Source organism: Alligator mississippiensis, chromosome 6 (assembly GCF_030867095.1).
Source record: "Alligator mississippiensis isolate rAllMis1 chromosome 6, rAllMis1, whole genome shotgun sequence".
Lineage (NCBI taxonomy): Eukaryota > Metazoa > Chordata > Crocodylia > Alligatoridae > Alligator > Alligator mississippiensis.
In genome coordinates, this window is record NC_081829.1 from 42,486,117 (window position 1) to 42,507,008 (window position 20,892).

At 48.9% G+C, this 20,892-nt stretch overlaps 1 protein-coding gene across 1 annotated transcript in view; it reads left to right on the forward strand.

Moving 5' to 3' along the window:
* Positions 1–325: 325 nt before the first annotated feature.
* GRID1 (glutamate ionotropic receptor delta type subunit 1) overlaps positions 326–20,892 on the forward strand; it is a 1,166,358-nt gene continuing 1,145,791 nt past the window's right edge. The window contains exons 1-2 of the mRNA XM_006277864.4: positions 326–807; positions 2,708–2,863. Coding sequence (XP_006277926.1) covers positions 729–807; positions 2,708–2,863 — 235 coding nt within the window. The 5' untranslated portion in view covers positions 326–728. The remainder of the gene's footprint in view (positions 808–2,707; positions 2,864–20,892) is intronic.

The window sequence follows — 20,892 nt, forward strand, 5'->3', positions numbered from 1 at the left end:
CCCCCTCCCCACAGCTCGGGTGTGAAGATCCTGCTGGGGCGCACTCCGCACCTGACACCCACAGCTTAGGAGGGGGGACCTGGAAAGCGGCTTTTCCCAGGGGGAGGGCGCGGCCCCTGCGGAGCGGCCCCCGTGCCGTCCTCGGCTCCGCCCGCAAATTTCAACAGCGGCGCCCAAGGGCCGCGCCCCTCCCCCCGCCGGCCGCGTCCCCCTTGCCTGCGCCGGGGGACCAGGACCCCGTTGCTGCAGCTGCCCCTGCCCCTGCCACGGCTGAGGCTGGAGGGGGGCACCGGGACTTCCAGGTGCACCTCACTGCTCCTCCGAGCCCCAGGGCCCGCTAGCCTGGGAACGGGGCCGCGGCCGCGCGAGAGGCGGGCTCCCTCCCCCGCATTGCTACAGCCCCCGGCACCCTCCGTCGCTTGTCAGCGCTGCTCCGGGGCTGCGCGCGGCGCGGGGCTGGAGCGAGCGGCGCGGCTCCGCAATCACGTGGTGCGGGGGGGAGGGGGGCTCCGCAGCCCGCCGCCAGCCGGGCTCAGACGCACACGGAGCGCTGAAGCGCCGCCGCCGCCGGCTCCTGGTCTGTTTCGTCCAGCTCCGCCCGGCCTCTTCCAGCGGCTGGATTTCGGGGAGTCCGCGAGGCCCGGCCCGGCCCGGCCGCCGCCGGCATCGCGCTCAGGGCGTTTTCCGCCGCCGCCGCCCGGGCTGATGCACCGCGCGAGAGGTTGGAGATGGAAGTGCTGATGCTCTGGCTTTTCCCCTGGATATTTCAGTGCGCGTCGGTGCGGGCGGACTCCATCATCCACATCGGTGAGAGCCGGCGCCGCAGACTGAGCAGCCCCGTCGTGTGGCGAGAGCCAGAGCCGGGGTCCATAGCTGAAGCCTCCTGACTGCAAAGTTGGCTGGGGGTAGTCCCCAGCGTAGGGGCTGTCGGCACGGCGAGGCTGAATCGGGGCGGGGGGAGACGGCCCGGGCCGGCCGGGGTCGGCTCCGACCTGTTTGCTTGCGGGGCTTTGTCCTCCTTCGGCCCGCAGCGGAGGGGAGGGAGGGACCTGGGCAGGAATAGTCCCTGGCCCGGCCTGGCCCTGCTCACGGCGCAGGGGCTCGGGTGAGCTCTCCTCAGAGCCCCGGGGCTGCCGGCAGGGAGGCAGGGGCGGACGAGGCAGGGCTCCAGGCCGGCCGGGCGGGAGGAACTTTGTGGGTCCGGGGCCGCTTGGCAGGCAGCGCGGCGACGCCGCAGCCACCTTTCGGCTGGTGCCGGAGGGGGGGACCTGCAGGGACGAAGGTGGTGCTGCGGAAGGGGATTCAGCCCTGCCGCGCGGCTGCGGGGGGGATCCCCGCGTGTGGCTGAAGCCCGGGGCCTGCCTGGCGGGGGCGGGAAAGCCCGGGGCAGGGGGAGACGCCCACAGGCGACGGGGGAGGGAGGCGAGTGCGGCTCTAGAGAGGGCGCGCGCATGTGGTTGTGTGCGCGTGCAGCAAGTTTGCTGCGGGGGGTGGGTCCCCACCGGCGACCACAAGTGCCGGCGTGAGGGAGCGGCAGATCCGGAGCGGGCTGCCGAGCGCTGATGCCCCGGCCTCGGCACCATCGGGCGCTGGGGCGGCGCTGCGGGCGCTAGGGAGCAGCCGGGCTCAGGCACGCCCCCCGCCCCCGAGCTGGGGGGAGGGGGATAGGGGCTGCTCCTCCCCCTGGCACCGGCGGGATTCTGGCTGCCCAGCGGGCACCCGCTTCCTTCTGACGCCGACTCTAGCCTTCTGGTTGTGGCCGTTACAGTACAGCCGGAGATGGGTGGGGGTGGGGTCCAGATTCCTGCTGGTTCAGGGAAGCAAGGCAGCCTTGAAACCTTGTCCCTCTGCCTTGCAAATGGCAAATGTCGCCGCGAGACCTGCCGTGCTGCCTGGGCCCTGCACAAACCCCGACCTTAACGTCCCTCCAAAATTCCTTGCCGGAAGGAGGGCTGGAGCTGAGTGGAGGAGGCAGAGGCTCGTGCTGATGAGTCCCGAGGACACAGGCGTGAGCTGCGGGAGCTTTCAGGAGGGGGCCGGGCCTGGTTCATCTGGGTTCAAAAGGTCCCGCGCCTACCAAACCAGGCAGTAAAGGCGCACAGCCCCTCCCAGAGAGGTTATATAAGAGGTCGGCAGATGTTTACACGTTAACTGCATGAACACAAGGCGGGGAATGAACGCGCTTAGTTTACATCTCCGTGTGAGAGAAAGGTGTCTAACCGAGAGAGCGAACTAGGCGGGCAGGAGATAAACGCAGGGAAAAGTTGGTTGTTTCTAACCCATCTCCCCATTGCCTGGCTACTTGTAATGCTGGCTTCTAAAGCCCAAGGGGAGACTTCGTAGGAAGGAGCTGGAAGAGGCCGAGCGCGGTGTGGGGCTGCAGCCCGGACCCTGCAGCCAGCCCGGGCCGCGCGGGCCTGGCGAAGTGGGAGCTTGGGCGATGATCTCCGAGTGGCTCCACCTGCGCGGCACATGTCTGTGTGCAGTCGGGAGCGAGGGCGCTGGGGTATTTCCTCCCTTGTTTCGAAAGCCATTTCTAATTCTTGGATAATCCCCAGTTTTACAATGCTGTCGGTGTCAAATCATAGTCAGAGTCGAAAACTCCTCGGTGGGGAGGGGAGGATGCTCTGGCAACGTGCTGGCGGGGGGTGAAGCTCCGCTGTCCTTCGCCTCCCCAGAGAGAAAACCCTACCGTACTCCCCCGCAGGTGCCATTTTTGAAGGCAATGCAGCCAAGGACGACGAGGTGTTCAAGCAGGCCGTGTCGGATCTGAATCTCAATGACGACATCTTGCAGAGCGAGAAGATCACCTACTCCATCAAGCTCATAGAAGCCAACAACCCCTTCCATGCGGTGCAGGAAGGTAAGCGCGGCCCCGCGCCAGCCCGAGCTCCCGGGGGCCGCGTGGAGCTTCGTCTCGTGTAGGGGCGGCTGCTTCTTGCTTTCCCGGGCAAATAATAGGCGCGAACAGGTGCAGAGGAAGAGAGCGGGGACAGCGCTGCATCCAGAGCGCAGGTGCTCCCCAGCGTCTGCCTTGAGCGTGAAGCTTCTTAACCAGAGGCGGTTGGAGTCTTGCGTCCGCGGCCAGGCGGGCTCAGAATGCGGCGCTGGGCGGAGGCGGGGCCGGTGCGGTGCGGTGCGGTGCTGTGCTGTGCTGTGCGGCTGGGAAGTGCCCGACAGGCGGAGGTGGGCGCTGTTTCACAAGGAAACGCAGCGTGTTGCAGCAGCCGCGCGGGACTGTGCTGCTCATGCCCCGCGGCGGCGCCCGGCCCTGCCCCTGCCTTGCCCTGCCCGCGTCCATTGGGGGTGGGGGACATACGTCTTCGACCCCCGCCCTGCTCGGGCCGCGGAGACTGAGGCAGAAGCCGAGTGAAAACCCCGTGTGGGGCCTGCTGAGGAAACCAAGCAAGTCCCTGCCGCCCCTGCCCCCGCGGCCAAGCTTCACTTGTTGGCAGCGGGGCGGGGCTGGACGAGTCCCCGCAGCCCGGAGAGAACGGCCGCGGGCGAGGAGGGCAGATGCCGAGCGAGCTCTTTGGCTGCTTCCCGGGCACGGGAATGGGTGTGCTGTGCACCGGGGGAGGCGGCCCGCTGCTGAGGGCCAGGCTTACCTGCAGCTTCTCTCCGCGCCGCCCCCGTTGTGGGCTGGGCCGGGTGGGATAACGCGCTGCTTGTAAAGGGGTCTTTCTGGTGCTGCGGGGTAAATCATCCCCCGGGTGTTTTTGGCCGGGTGTTGTGAGGCTCCGTGGAGGAGCGGGCTTGAAGCAAGGGAGGAAACGAGGTGAGCGGTTCGCAAGCAGCTGTGCTCCCCTTCCCCTCCCGTCCCCTCAGTCTTTTATATTTCCCTGAAGTTTAAGACTGAGGTAGTGAAGTAAACGGCTGAATCTTCTTTCCTCGAGCTCACCCCGTCTCCAAGGTAGCTGCATAGGGAGGTACATCATTTCAGTGAGAAGGAAAAGTTGGAAGTGCATCAGCTTGCCTTCACTAACCAGACTTAAAAAAGCTGCTGTGATCAGATGGTGCTGAAATTGATTATTGCCTGTTATTGCAACAGCAGTGCTGAAGTAATAACTGTTCTAGAAAAGAGAGCTTTTTATATGCCTAGAGTTTTTAAAGAAATGTATCATCACTGGCCTTTTCTTTAACCATACTGAGCACGGAAGGAATCTTTTCCTGTGTGAAAATTTGCATGAATACATATGTATTAATTGTGTGGCTTGTGTACATAGAGATCCTGGTCACACAAATTGCATTGCATGTTCCTTTTCATAAACCGTAAACAATTTCTGTTGATTATCTTTTGGTCCCAGTGTATGTGCTACTTACTATATCATCAATTCAAGACAGCAACAAAATGCATCTCCTTCAGGTCATCTCTGAAGTGTACTACCATCAGTGGCCTTTCTGCCATTGGCTTCTTTGAGGATTACAACCTGTTTAAAGAAAAGAAAGAAATAAGGCCATTTTGGAAATAATGCCATGAAGGGGAAAAAACCCACAGAGTTGCAACTGGAGGCAAATAAAAACCTTTAAAGAATGGCAGGGTTGATTTATTAGCAAAGATTAACTCTGAATGATCAGATCTTTCTACATCTGCAAAAGCATAGTGTCCTATATTGGAGTTTATTCATATTCATGGAAGCAACAGGATTTGGCTGACTGAACAATTGCTTCCAACTGGGTCTTTTTCCTGAAGTAAAGCTATATAAAATTATTTTGATCGCATTGGAATCTAAGCTGACAGTCTGTGGACAGGGAGTCGAACATCTCAGTTTGTTCCAAGTGCAGAGGAGCTTGACCAAAGTAGAGGATGCTTCTTGGTTTTGTATTTTTCTTTTTCATTTTCTTTTTTATTTAATCCCACCAAGTTAGTGGTATATGGAAAGACAGATATTACTAAAGTGTTAATTCTGTATGAACACTGTGTCAGATATGGGAAGTATTCCACTCATACTTTAATCTGTTTGGTACAGGTCATTAGACATTGTAGGCTGTCTACGGTGCCTGAACAAGTGAAGGATCCATTTTTTTTTTTTTGTAGATGCCCACTGAAAGACAGCAGGGATCTAAATTTAGAATCATTCCCTGAAGTTTTGACTATAAGCTGTAGAACTGAGAAAGTGCTGAATGAATGTTACAGTTTCACTGAGAAGTTACCTTCTGTGGCTAGTTTATTAAGGCTTATCTGTTAGTCGTCTATTGGAGGGTGAGAAGTAGACTGCAAAATGATGTTGTCTTTACCCTGAGAGTCAAATTCTTGACACAGTGGGTAAGTTTTAAGAATAGAGTGGCAGCTTTAATTCAATTTTCTGGCCTTTTGTTCGTTCAAATCAGGTGGTCTTTTTGGATTGACTTTCCTTCTTTTGAAACTTATACAACATGCTAACAAAATATGTGGAATGTGTCAGAAGTTGTCTTATTCTTACTATGTAGTGTCTTTCTGCACAATATGACATGGTTCCATTCCCATTCTTACTATTTCAAATCTCTTTGTGTTGGTACTGAAGATACCCTACTCATTTGCTTCTCACAGAATCTAGCTATTATTACATTATTTTCCCCAAGCAGTGTGTTTCTAAACAGTCAGAGAAATCAATGTTGCAATCATTAGTTATATAGCAATGGGAGTTTATCTAGTAACCAACTTCCTTTGCCCCACTCCCCCTCCAACAGTTTGTAAGCCATTCTGGCAGGAGCATCACAAGGGACTAGTTTTACTGCAAAGTCAAACAAATCACAAATATATTTAAAGTCTTTTATACATGGTTTTATGCAGGAACCATGAATTATTCATAAAATCCCACTTAAATCAGTGATGTAAGCAGACACTCCATTTCAACGGTACTTTGCTATTTAATAATAAAGTAATATTATGGAAATCAACTCTCTATATAACAGGGTTTATTATACAATAACAAGACCTTAATTACTGATAGTATTTAAAAATGCATTTGGGCTGGTATTTATTATGTAGTTGTGAGGTTTTTTGCATGCATGGCTATGGAAAAGAATTAAAAAGCAGCAACTACACTGGTTCTGTAATAGGATCATTTGACTTCTAGGACTAATGGCTTACAAAAAGGTTTTTGGCTTACAAAAAGGTTTTTGCTTTCCAAAACCAAAACATTTTGAACACTAGGAGGTGCATAGGTATACCTTAGACAGTGAAAAAAGCAAAAGGAATGTTTTCTCGAGAGAGTGGAAAGAGAGGGTACAGTGATGATGAGTCCTTGGTACCTGTAGTAGATAAATGTGATCTAAGGGTGGACCAACCTCTGAGTGGCTGGTGGCTGCAGGCCCCCTGACCTCTCTTCATACAGGCTACATGCCACATTGTGTACCTCTTGCTGTATATACCATGCCATTGCCTCCATGCTGCAATGTGTGGGCTTGCTGGGGCACCCTGAGCTGCCTGGCCTTGGTCTCTGTCAGGCCCGTGAGTTGTGCTGCACTACCTGCTGTCTAGGGGCAGGGGTAGGAAATGACAGAGAAGGGAGAGAAAACCCAGAGAGTCCAGCAGTACCCAGATAAAGATCCTGGGGATTGCAGATTAACTCTGTGGGGGCTGCATGCAGTTGGACAGCCCTGATCTAAATCATAGTCTGTCCTGGGTGGATTTACATGCTAATGAATTTATAGTTACCTGACTGCAGTAGTTAACAGATATGAGCTTAGGTATTTCAGCTTCGTTCTTGTGAATTAATCGTTCTCTTTGCTTAGTAATTTGTATTATGGCAATGACAAAGGTAAGGCTTCTTTGTGCTAGGGGTTGTGAAAATATGCAAAAAGGTCATTCTTGCCCCACAGAACTTGCACAATCTGAGTTGTGGCAAGACTCATGAAGACGACAAAATGGGTAAAATGGAGCCAATACAGAAGTGAGACATAACTGTAAAATATACCCAAGTTTTTGATGCGTATATCAAATAGGATGACTATGTATATGTGTGCTCATGAATTGCCATTATGCTTTTTGGTGTAATTGTCTTTATGCATGTGGAAATTAGTTTTAATGGAGGGGAAAATATCCATTGTCAGTGTAAATGACTCAAAGAAGACACACTGAGAATTGCTTTTCTTGTCTGAATGTTTTATAGAAGAAATCAGTAGAAGCCACAGAAGTAATGTTAAATTGATCTTTTTTTTGCTTTTCATTTTAAAGAAAGTTTTATGCTAAGTTTTACCCTAACATTTTTATTTAGTTATTTTTTTTTGTTAAATAATGACAATAATTTTGAATGCGCCACTATCGATTGCTTTAAAATGCTGTTCATTTTTCTTAGCTGAAGTGTCTGAAAGTTGAAAGGTATAAGAAACTTCTAGATATGATGACAAGCAGAAGATGGGGCAGGATGGTGCTACTAACTGGTTGAGAGAAGCAAGAGCTTTCATAGGTGGCAGCCTATTTCATCAGGCACATCTGAGAAAGTAGGCTGTTGCCTACAAAAAATCATGCTTTTCTGAACAAGCTGCTTAGGGAAATGTTCATGCTTTCCTGAATAAGCTCCAAGGTACTATCCTGCCCTGACTTCAGACTAACATGGCAAATTACCTCTGTCTAGATTAAATAAGACTACAAAATACTTTAAAAAGTGACTGATACAGGAATCCAGATTTTGACTAAGCTAATTTTCAGTTTACTTGAAAATATGACTGTGTATGAATACATGACTTCTATAAGCATGTGAATAGTTCAACAACAGAGTCAAATGCTTGTAGTCCCAACAGGTATAGAGAGACTAATAGTAGGAAAAAGGATATGGACTAATAGTAGGGAATACCAATAGAAGTATTGTGAAAAGGGAATCCAATGGGAGAAGCTATTCAGAAATCCTGGAATTTTTTTAATGTCTCAGAGTGGTGCTATATGTATTGTGGAACCTTTCCTAAAATAACAGCGTGTTCTTCTATTTGCATACAAATTTGTAACCTTGCATGCCCATTTGCAACCTTGTATGCCCATTGGGGTTATAAAACTGTAAGCCCAGGAAACTGGAGCACACTTTGGAATTTAGTATGTACTTTGAATGAAGATTATGGTCTGTGAATGTATTCTTTATATTTCTTATCCCATACATATTTCTGTGGTGTCAATGATTATCAGTTGTTGACATTTGTAGGATTGTGTACCTTGGAGTCAAGCTATTCCAGTGTCTTTATCACCTAGAACTGAGCCAGGGTAAGTTCTTGGACACACATTACAGATACAGTTACTTTCAAATGTTTCTGTTTTGTTTTCTAGTATTGGTGTATGTAGACACTTGTTGGAGAATAATTCATAATTTGTTCCTGGGTTTCTGTGCCCAGCTAAAATTCTAAGCGGAATTTAAACATACTCACGGCCTCAGGGTATGGAATTGTGGAGGAAGCATGCTTGGTGAAACTCTTGTGATGTGAAATCTTTGGGATGTATCCTCTCACTAACCTAGCTCCCCTCCCACCTTGAAATGTATCTGGCTACAGTGAGGGGGTCACTTGAGTAACAGTTCACAGAATGGACAGGTCTACATTTAAGTATACTTCAGTCTTTGATTGAAAGAATTGCTCTTACCTTGGTTGAAAGCAGATTCAAGTGTGAAGATCTTTTAACAATAGTTGAGGACAGCCTACCAGCCACGGTGACAACATAGTGCTCAGGACTGGTTACTGTACAAGTCTGGATTAAAAAAAGTTTCATGTAAATGTGAGCAAAGCCATTCTAACTTGTTTGGTGTAGTTTTAAGTGGGAGCACGACCCAGAGGTGAAAGCCAGCTGTTTGACCAACTATTATTTTCCAGGACAAGAAGATGGGAGATGGAAACAAAACAAAATCAGGCAAATAATGGACCTCCGGGTTTTCAATGTATTGTTCATACAAAATTTATTTTTTTTAAATGTAAGATTGCATTGATTTGATTGTGTAGGACTGCACAATTTATCTCTTGGTTGAGTAATATTAGGTTGGATTTTACTCAAATAATAGTAAACAAACAATAGATAAAGGATTATGGCTACTAGGTGATACACCAATGGGCATTTTGTACCAATATACTGTCACTTAATTAGTCTTTTAGTGGTTCCTCCTGTGTATCTTACTTTTGTCTAGCATTCCTTTTGTCCTATATTCTTTTGCAGTTCACTTGCACACTGGTTTCAAGCTGATTTCATTGGGTTACAGTGTCTCGTTTAGAACTTTTTGACAGCTGAACTCTAAACTCTCTAGAAAGATCATATTGTTACATATATCATTTCCAGTTTTAATCTGAGCTTTTAACGCTTTGAAACACCAACCAGCAACAGTATAAGTAGAGGGGATGCCTCCTGTAGTCAGAAAGACCTGACAGTGTAACTACACATTTTTCCTACTAGTCTACTGCAGTTAAAAGCTGTTGCTCAGTGGGGTGAATGTGCTTAACATTTTTACCTCCTTGTGCCCTCAGAGACCAAACCCAGACTTGTTCAGGCCTACCACAGTGAAGACATCTGTGACACTTACCTCATTCTGCCTGTGCTTTTATGTTCTATAGCTGCATGGCTCAGTACAATCTTTAGCTAGAATGTTTCAGGAAATTAAACAAAACAATGTAAGGAATCTTTATGCTCTGTGTGTTTTTGTTATGTTAATGGCAGCAATCCTGTGATAACATATTTGGAAGAAATGATCTAAATATTCCATAATGGGGTCCATTTTCAGCTATGCATTGAAAGAATTCAGCCTATGAGTTGTGGGGAAAAAAATCCAAGTATGTGCGCCTCTAATTACAGTCTGCTATTTCATAGCATAGTTACTCTTATTTGTACTTTATTATGGGCTATTTTGCAATGAGGGGGTTGCCTCCTATAAAAGTAGATACTTTATTTTTGTTTTGTTTTATAGAGAAACATTAGTGTATGGGGATAATTTTCCTTCCCTCTCAAAAGACACGTTCCAAAAATGGCCATGTGCTTTTGATTCAATGGCATACACAATGGAATGTGTTCATATCCATGGTGATTAGGACAGGTGCATTTAATGTCTGAGTTCTATACTATTTCATAATTACATACACCTCTCTTATGCAACAGTGGGAACCAACAAGTTGGCTCTGTTTTTATTTACATGTTTGAAAGAGTTCCCTCTTTTTACTGGTGCAATAAACACCAGAAATAGCAACAATGGGAGTGATGTATAGATCAGTGGGAGTGATGCATAGAAATAATTCATACTTCCTATAATTATATAATGTCTGTCCCTGTTTAAGGTCTAACAGAGGTTGCATACACATGTTCATATATCTGGGAGAATTTTCTTTTGTTTCTTTTTCTGGTAGAAAAGCGTAGCTGGAGATGCCTGAGCAGATGTTCAAATACTGAGCCCCTGAAAAGTGGAAAGCTTTCAGTGCTGATGCTGGGTAGCCTGTGGGTTCCTGTGCACCCTTCTCAGCATGCTCTGCAGGCTTCCTCAGTCGATAGATGGAAGCAGTGCACAGGGTGGTCCTGAGTGGCTGACCCAGACTGCTCAGGGTCAGCCTGTATCTCCCTGCAGCACAATGTGGGGACTGTAAAGGAGGCATGTTCTGCTCTTTGCTTGGTTGGATTTAACCTTGGTTTTTCTTGGGGGTTCTTTTCTCCTGGAGGGCCATTTTTGCTCTGGGAGAAAAATCCTGAACGTCTGTATGGTCCTGGTTTCTCCTGAGCGAACGGCAGCTTTCCCAGGAGAAACTGAATGTCTTCATGTGGCATAAGTAGTCTGCCACTTTAAAGCCTGCCACTGGTCAGTCCTATTCAGTTGGCTTTCCCTGCTATGCCTGGTGAGGGTTGGAGGTAAGAGGTAGAAAGCCTAGCAGCAGAGGGTAGCTGAAAAGAGGAAAGGCAGGGGTTTTTTTTGAGGAGCAAGAACTGTGGGTGGAAGGAACCTCAGAGAAACTTTGGGTCAATTGCCAGGCAAGGTAATTCCCATGTCAAGAAGCTCCAGGGAACTACCTGGGTAATATTGAAAGCTGAATGCAAGGTAGGTGAGAGGAGTGTCCAGGGAGTGTCTTGGTAGGAAGCAGCCCAGGAAAGCAACGAGGGACTGACTTAAAGTGCTGGTTGCTAATCTTTACAGGATTCCTGGGCTGGGGTCTAAAGGAGTGGGAGGGCTGGGGCTCCCTTACCAACCTTAGTAGGATTTACTAATGACTGAGAGAGACAACTGGGTTCTGAAGTCCTGGCATGAATTGAGCTTTATCCTGGAGGGAAAGAACATGAGTGTAAACTGGCTAGAAGACCAAATTACATTCTGTCTTTTTCCCATGTGAGTGCTGCAGTGCCAGGCTTGTTGAGGCAGTATTTCTGAACAACCAAACAGCTACAAGGGTTATACCCTTCCTACTTTAACACCCCCTCTGTTGCTGGTGGAGCTGCACCAGAGATAATATAACAGAGCTGTTTGCTCATTTACATGTTTTGGCAATTCACTGAGGGTTTTCCCAGTCATTACTTTTAAGCAGTCCTGCCATAAATGTGATGTTAGGGTACAAAATCATTTTACAGTGGTCTTGTTCATCCCTGGGCTAAAGCATACAAATACAATCACTTTGTGTGTGTGTGTGTGTATATATATATATATATATATATATATATATATATATATATATATATTTATATATATATATATAAATAAAATAATTTAGTTGCTGATATACTGTAAGCCACTATTGTATCTAGTAAAAATATTTTGAGTTTTCCTGTATTCATAGAATTTAGCTACCAGAGTTGATAAAATAAATCCTATATCCTAAGTATCATTTTAAACTGCATCTTAATATTTAAGGAATTAAATGAGTTTAATATTTTGATGCGAGTCATTATTGTGGTTGAGCCATACAGTAAAGGGTATTCAAAAAATAGTTCTTTGAATAGAAAAGATATTGCCATGTTTATTAAAATCATGTATGGTTTACTGTAGTTGTATATCACAAAGAGAAACAATATAGACATGTTCATATGGAAGTGACTTGCTTAATGTTGTGTTCAATGAACCTATGGTTAAATTGTTACTGAAGATGTAATTTTGCCATGATGGATAAAACATGACTCTTGTGGTGGTTTTTTTTCCTCAGCTCTTTTTGTGGAGATCAAAAACACTTCTGGTAATGTGTTTATCTAAAAATTTTTATTTTTAGGAGACTAATTCCTGCTGTATCTTTATTTATCTCTCTTGTGAAGTAGTCATGTGATTCTTCTACAGATGGTTCTTCTAATTCAGGGGTTGTCAACTTGGGGTACTAGGGAAGGCCCTAGGGAGTACACGAGGGTGGGGATGGAGTGCCGCCACCCACCACCCTGCACCGGCACCACCTCCCAGAAGCAGGGCTGTGTTGGAGTGGGGAACGACGCAAGAGCAGCGGTGCCCCTCTGCGCACTCATTGCCACCCACCACCCCACACTGCCGCCGCTCTGCGTCTGGCCGCCAGGGGTACTTATTAAAAAGGTTGAAAACCCCTGTTCTAATCTAATGTCTCTGATGCTGGTAGGTGTTGTAGGGCTTTGGCCCCTTCTTGATAGGTGCCTTGCCCCCTAGCGATGTCAGGGTGAGATTGGGCTCTGGTGCCACCTGGATGGTTCGGGTGCTGATCTTACTCACCAGCCATGTCTTTGTTCGTTATTGGGGAGGCAGTTCCCTGTAGGTGGCCCCAAGGCTAAGGGGTCTTGACCCTGGTTTTTCTTCATGGGGCTCCAACCTCCCCTTTACCCCACCCTTACCGCATCCACGGCTTGGGCAAATGCTGCATCCTGCAGGTCTTCCCCTAGATGATCTTGCCTCTTCCATGCTTCCTGCCTCAAGATGGGTCCAGTCTTCTCAGCTGGCAGATCTTCCCTGTGTTGGTCCCTCAACTTCAGGTCGGCTCTCGGGCAACTAAACCTGCCCCCAGCTTGGGGCTAACTGTAACTAAGAAGAACTCAACTGAAAGTGTCCAGCATCTGCCAACGGGCCCCTGGGATTCCATCTTCCAGTGCCCACTTGGTCACTTGCGGGGGGTGGGGGAGGGAAACTCATCTGTCCCTTCCTTTCTAATAGTTGTGGGGATGGGCAGCTGCCCCATGCCCTACCTTGGTCAGTCGTCCCAGTGTGACCTCCCCCAGGGCCCGACTGACCTGTAGTTGGTTTTCCTGTTCCCACCAACTGGTGGGGCTTGTCATTTCCACACAGGGCTTCATAGCCGCCTGCGGCTTCCTTCCTGCCATGCTGCCAAAGAGTGCTAGCAGTTCCCTGCTGCCACTCCCTGCCGCAGTACCTGGGCTCCCTACTGGGGCTGCGACTCCGCTCTCGTGTGTTCCTCTGTTCCTGAGGCTTGTGCTCTTCATTCCATCTGCTGGAGTCCTCCGACAGATGTTCAGCTTCATTTCCCCGCACTCAGGGCTTGTGCTTCCTGGCTCTGCATCTGGTGTCTCCCAGCTGGCATCCCGCTCTTCTGTGCCTGGCCCCACAGCTGTGTTCCTGGCTCTCTTTTTGAGCACCCCGTGCCTCTCCAGAGCCACGCCCCCACTGTTCACCAATTCGCAGGCTCAGAACTGCTGAGCCTGTGTCAACATTTCTTCCCAGCTGCCACTCATCCCAACCCCTGTGGTAAGTATCGGGGACCGTTGGGCATGGTCTGGAGTGGCACCTTGGGGGGTTTCTTTAGGCTTACCTGCTGGCATTCCGGGCAGGTGGCACAGAATTGCTCTACATCTCGGTAGACGTGGCCAAAAGAATCTTCCCATCAACCTGGTTTCCATTTTCTCAAGGCCCAGATGTCCCCCAAGGGGGTTCATAGATTCATAGATGCTAGGATTGGAAGGGACCTCAATAGATCATCGAGTCCGACCCCCTGCATAGGCAGGAAAGAGTGCTGGGTCTAGATGACCCCAGCTAGATGCCTATCTAACCTCCTCTTGAAGACCCCCAGGGTAGGGGAGAGCACCACCTCTCTTGGGAGCCCATTCCAGACCTTGGCCACTCGAACTCTGAAGAAGTTCTTCCTAATGTCTAGTCTAAATCTGCTCTCTGCTAGCTTGTGGCCATTATTTCTTGTAACCCCCAGGGGCGCCTTGGTGAATAAAACCTCACCAATTCCCTTCTGTGCCCCCGTGATGAACTTACAGGCAGCCACAAGGTTACCTCTCAACCTTCTCTTGCGGAGGCTGAAGAGGTCCAGGTGCCCCAGTCTCTCCTCATAGGGCTTGGCCTGCAAACCCTTCACCATACAAGTGGCCCTTCTCTGGACCCTCTCCAGGTTATCCACATCTCTCTTGAAGTGTGGCGCCCAAAATTGAACGCAGTATTCCAACTGCAGTCTGACCAGCGCCCGATAGAGGGGAAGTATCACCTCCTTGGATCTGTTCGTCATGCATCTGCTGATGCATGATAAAGTGCCATTGGCTTTTCTGATGGCTTCGTCACACTGACGACTCATGTTCATCTTGGAGTCCACTAGGACTCCAAGATCCCTTTCCACTTCCGTGCCACCAAGCAGGTCATTTCCTAGGCTGTAGGTATGCTGGACATTTTTTCTCCCTAGGTGCAGCACTTTGCATTTCTCCTTGTTGAATTGCATTCTGTTGTTTTCTGCCCATTTGTCCAACCTGTCCAGGTCTGCTTGTAGTTGTTCCCTGCCCTTCGGCATGTCTACTTCTCCCCACATTTTTGTGTCATCCACAAACTTGGACAGAGTACACCTCACACCCTCGTCCAAGTCGCTGATGAAGACATTGAAGAATATCGGTCCTAGGACCAAGCCCTGTGGGACTCCACTGCCCACACCCTTCCAGGTCGATACCGACCCATCCACTACAACTCTCCGGGTGCAACCCTCTAGCCAATTCGTCACCCACCGGACCGTGTAGTCATCCAAGTCACAGCCTCTTAACTTGTTCACCGGTATGGGGTGGGATACCGTATCAAAGGCCTTCCTGAAGTCTAAGTATATGACGTCAACCCCTACTTCTGCGTCCAGGCGTTTGTAACCTGGTCATAAAAAGAGACTAGATTAGTCAGGCATGATCTACCTGCTACGAACCCGTGCTGGTGTCCCCTCAGCATAATTTGTCCTGCCAGGCTCTCGCAAATGTGAGCCTTGATAATTTTTTCAAAGGCTTTGCCAAGGATGGAGGTGAGACTGACTGGCCTATAGTTGCCCAGGTCCTCCTTCCTCCCCTTCTTGAAAATGGGGACCACATTGGCCCTTTTCCAGTCCTCCGGGACCTGGCCTGTGCACCACGAGTGTTCAAATATTCCCGCCAGTGGGCAATGACATCAGCCAGTGCCTTCAGTACCCTCGGATGGAGCTCATCCAGGCCTGCTGACTTAAACGCATCCAGTTCCTCCAAGTGACTCTGCACCATCTCAGTGTCTACGCACGGTAGTCTGGCGCCCTGCTGCTGCCTCTCTACAATCCCAGTGAGAGACTTGTCTTGTCCCTTACTTAGGAACACTGAGGCAAAGAACTCATTGAGGAGTTCAGCCTTGTTCCCCCTGTCCATCACCAATTGCTTCTGCCCATTTAGTAGAGGTCCTATTCCTCCCTGGGCCTTTCTTTTACTCCCTATATAGCTGAAAAACAATTTTTTGTTATCCTTAACTTGGGATGCCATCCTCAGCTCCATGGTAGCTTTGGCCCGTCTAACTGCCTCCCTACAAGCGTGAGCAGAGGAGGTATACTTCTCTTTGGTAATCTCTCCCTGTTTCCACTTTTTATATGCTCCCCTTTTAGCCTGTAGGCTGCTCTGGATTTCTCTGGTCAGCCAGGGAAGATTTCTGGCCCCTTTCCCTCTTTTTCCTCGCATCGGGATCATTTCCCTCTGTGCCTGAAGGATCATTTCCTTAAGGCACAGCGACCCTTCTTGGGCTCCCATCACTTCAAAACTCCTACTCTGCAGTGCGTCCTTGACTAATCGCCTGAGTTCATTGAAATCAGCTTTCCTAAAGTCTAGCACTTTCACCCTACTAGTTACCTTACCCACTCGACATCTTATGATGAATTCTGTTATTTGATCACTGTCCCCCAGGTGACCACCGATCTGTAGGTCCCCTACCATGTCATCCCCCATTGCCAATACCAGATCCAGTAAGGCATTCCCCCTAGTGGGACCATGTACCCCCTGCGTGAGGTGGAGGTCCTGTACACAGGATAGGAACCTGCGTGAACAGTGGGACTTTGCTGTCTGTGTCTCCCAGCAGATGTCTGGGTAGTTTAGGTCCCCCATGACTACCTCCTCCTTAGTTTTTATGGTCTCTGAGAGCTGCTTCAGGAGCCCCAAATCTAGCTCTTCCCCTTGGTGTGGGGGTCTGTAGCAGACCCCTACCACCAAATCCCTTTCTCCTTGACCCCCATGTAACAACCCACAATCCTTCTACTTTCTTGTTCTTTGATTCCGTCTTGATAAGGGTCGATGTATATTGCTCATAGAGCGTGACCCCTCCCCCTTTGTTCCACACCCTGTCCTTTCTGTACAGTTTATAACCCTCAATATGTACTGCCCAGTCATGGGAAGAATCCTACCAGGTTTCTATTAACCCTACTAAGTTGTAGGTGTTTTCTGCAAGCAGGAGTGCTAGTTCATCCTGCTTGCTCCCCATGCTCCTAGCATTAGTATATAGGCACTTGAGCCCTGTGACTGGTGCCTTTGATGCCCCCCGGCTCTGATGCCCGAAGGGTCCCTTATTGTTTGGGTTGATATGGGCCAGTCATAACAGGTTCATCTTGTATGTTTGGGGCACTAGGAGCTGGGCTACCTGCTCCATCCCTCCCCGTCCCCTTGTAATATGGTATAGTAGCCCTCTCCTCTCCTCATCTCGCAGTGGGTGGGGTAGCTGATCACAAAGTTCCAGCTGCACCACTTGCTGGTCTTGCCTGGCAATTTCCATCTCCCAGATGGCCTGGAACACTGGCTTTTTGTGCTGGGCCTCCCTAAACTGGGTTCCATTGGTGATGGACTCAAGATCCCAAAGGGCCCCTTCTTCCTCACTTTGGTCTTTAGGAGCTTCTTCCCCCACTAGCCCCTAGTGCCAGCCTCCCCGGGCTTATTCGCTCTCCAGAACCTCATAGATCTCTGGCCAATCCTGGCCTAGGATCGTTTGGTAGGGTAGGTCCAATGCTATCCCCACTGGCATCTCCCTTGTGACCCCTTCCATGGTCACCTGGAACTTCTGCCTGGGGTAGACAGAGGTCTGCACATGCAGGCAAAGCATCTTGATGGGGCTGACCCTTGTTCCTTCCTCTCATGATACCAGCCTGGCTTTGACCAGCGTCTGTCCGCACCCCATATCTAGGATAGCGCGGACTGCCTGCCCCGCCACCGTGGCTATCACCATGGGCTTGTCTTGTTGGATGGTTTCTTCTGTATTACCCAGGCTGCAGTCCATCATTTCCACAGGGGATGACTCTTGTAGCGTGGGACAGTTGCCTCGGCTGTCTCTTTGTCCATCTGGTTCCGGGGCCATGAGCCGTGGGTTCATTGTTCACTCCTGTGAGAAATGGCCCTTTTTTCCACAGTGGAAACATGTTGACCCCGACAGCAGGACTTGGGTGGGGGTTCTACCTTCCTGGTCCCCTCGCCTCTTATTGGGTTTAGTGCTCATGAGTGTCCCTGGCTTGTCCTGGGGTATCTCGTTCTGGGCACAGTCAAAGCCTTCTGCCAACTGGAGAGCCTCTTGAGATGTTTTGGGATGATGTCGCCGCACCCACCTCTGGGTATTTTGTTCCAGGTCCACAAGGAACTGTTCTAACAGGAAAGCATCCATGATCTCTTCCCAGGCTGCCCGGGTTGGTTGGATCCATCGTTCCTGGAGGTCTGTTAATTTCTGGAGGAGGACCCAGGGGGTCTTATCTTCCTTTTTCTTTCGTGCGCAGAACATCTGCTGGTAATTCTCAGGAGTAATATCTAGGCTGTATAGGATCTGTTCTTTCACATGGTCATAGTCTTGTGCTGCGAGGCATGATGGAGCCCTGTAAGCTGCCTGTATGGGGCCTACCAACAACACTCTGACCTTCGCTGCCCAGCTGGACTTGTCCAGGCCCGTGGCCATGGTGGCCTGTTCAAAGCTCTCCAAAAATGCTTCTGGGTCATCTTCGGCCATCATCTTCAGGATTCTAAGAACTACCATGTTCCGACTCATCAGCTCTTGCTGTTTCATTATCTGTTCATCTAGTGCCATCTGTCTGTTCACCTGCTGCTGCTGCAGAATTTGCGCAACAAGGTTCAGGGTCTGCTGCATGGTTTCCATCCCTGCCAGGGGCCCTGCCTGTGCTTGGCCCTGGGGTGGGTTCTGTATTCCCGGCCAGGGAACCAGTTTGTTGCTCGTATGTGTTGTAGGGCTTTGGCCTCTTCTTGACAGGTGCCTTGCCCCCTAGTGACATCAGGGTGAGATCGGGCTCTGGTGCCACCTGGATGGTTTGGGTGCTGCTCCTACTCCCCTGCCACATCTTTGATGTTCATAATTGGGGAGGCAGTTCCCTGTAGGTGGCCCCAAGGTTAAGGGGTCTTGACCCTGGTTTTTCTTCATGGGGCTCCAACCTCCCCTTTACCCCACCCTTACCACATCCACGGCTTGGGCAAATGCTGCATCCTGCAGGTCTTCCCCTGGATGATCTTGTCTCATCCATGCTTCCTGCCTCAAGATGGGTCCAGTTTTCTTGGCTGGCAAATCTTCCCCATGTCGGTCCCTCAACTTTAGGCCAGCTCTCAGGCAACTAAACCTGCCCCCAGCTTGGGGCTAACTGTAACTAAGAAGAGCTCAAGTGAAAGTGTCCAGTGATTCCATCTCCCAGTGCCCACTTGGTCACCCAGGGGTGGGGAAACTCATCTGTCCTTTCCCTCGTAGTAGTTGCGGGGATGGGCAGTTGCCCCATGCCCAACCTTGGTCAGTCTTCCCAGTGTGACCTCCCCTGGACCCGGCTGACCTGTAGTTGGTTTTCCTGTTCCCACCAACTGGTGGAGCTTGTCATTCCTATGCAGGGCTTCTTAGCCACCTGCGCCTTGGTTCCTGCCATGCTGCCCAAGAGTGCTAGCAGTTCCCTGCTGCCACTCCCTGCCGCAGTACCTGGGCTCCCTACTGGGGCTGTGACTGCGCTCTTCGGTATTCCTCTGTTCCCGAGGCTTGTGCTCTTATTTCCGTCTGCTGGAATCCTCCTGCAGACATTCAGCTCTGTTTTTCTGCACTTCGGGCTTGTGCTTCCTGGCTCTGCAGCTGGTGTCTCCCAGCTGGCGTCCCGCTCTTCTCTGCCTGGCCCTGCAGCTGTGTTCCTGGCTGCTTTTTGTTCCCGGCTGCTCTCCAGAGCCACGCCCCTGCTGTTCACCGATTTGCACGCTCAGGCAGCTCTGGAACTGCTGAGCCTGTGTCGGCGTTTCTTCCTGGCTGCCTCTCATCTTGACCCCTGTGGTAAGTATCGGGGTCCATTGGGCAGGGGTCTGGGACGTGCTAGAGGGGCTTTTGCTTCCCCTCTTGCACTCTTGGAGACATCTTAGTTCAAATGAGTGAGGGGAAAAAATCCCTGCTGTATATGCACTATACGTTCATTTGAAATCTAGGTTTTTCCTACTATAAATTTGAATTTATGTAGTGCTACCCTGACAGAATGGAAGTGGTCCATACTATTTCAACTGTAAATCGCCTTTCTTGGTAATAGAGTTTTGCCCTTCCTCAGTTTATGCAGGCACTTGAGAATGTTTGCACATGATCTGAAAAAGGTCCACAAGTTGCAATTTGTTGGGCAGCTTTCTTATGTTCTTCAGCTTTGTATTGCTATTCAGAAATTCAGAGACTATATGTATACTGTTCCACTACTCTGATGCAGTTGAAAGAGGCCAGGTTGTCAGGCTGGGAAACTGAAGCCTTCTATTTGGAAGAAAATACAGGAGGAGTGAACTTTTCTGCATCCACATTTTCCAAATTTTACCTACAGACACAAGTTCTAAACTGCTGTTTTGGTAATGTTTTCAACGTCCCTTCAAAATTTTTGTGGTCTGTGTCGAGACTGGTTACAAAGGGGCCATTTAATGCCAATGGTGGGTGGTAGTAGGTTTAGGAATGTGAATATGGTCCACTAGAAAACTGAGTGAGACCACTAAGTAGTTTGCAACACTTTAAGAATCTACTTCATAGTGCATGAATATGTTTAATAATTTTGCAGGAGTCTGATAATGACATACTGATATACCAAGATTTCTCTCATTTACAAAGCTTTAAGGCAGTAAGTATATAAAAATGAGAAACATGTTGAAAGGGTTTTCTTTTATGTAGTTCCTAATGGCTTGTGTTTAATTATAATTTGGAAGCTTGATTGCTGTGCTTGAAACTATGTTCAAGTTTGTGGGTTTTAAATGCTTTTTTATCTGCCTGAAAGATTTGCCTTATGAGAAGCATCACTCTTCTCTGTTGGGCATATTCTCTCCCCACCAGGGATTATTTTCTGGAATTTTCATTTGACTGTGTGGCATTTTAGTATTGGTCTGTCTTCTTCCCCTTTAATATTACATCAAATATGCAGAAAAAATGGCATCTCAAAGCGCTAATGATCTCCAGTTAAGGACAGAACCAAGAAGAATTAATTTAGAGTGTTGTTTGGCTGTATTAAAATACCCAGCAGGGTATCTACTGCTTGACCTTATGGAGAACCATTCCTTTAGCAACCTTTCAAAGCAGGGGAAGAAAGGACAGTAAGAAAGAAAACCTAAAACAATTTTCATCTGTGCTCAGATGAATATTTGAGGAATTACTTGTGTTCTTTCTTTTTCTTTTAAAACTCATTATTCACCCTATTTTTCAGTGAAGCCCCTTGATTGATTTTTTTTTTTTAACACGCTTATTTCTTTTTATGAGACTAACCATACAAAAATACTTTTAAATATATTTTTGGATCATAATGACACTGGGTTGATCTTATTTAGGAATAAGAAGTGACTGAACACAT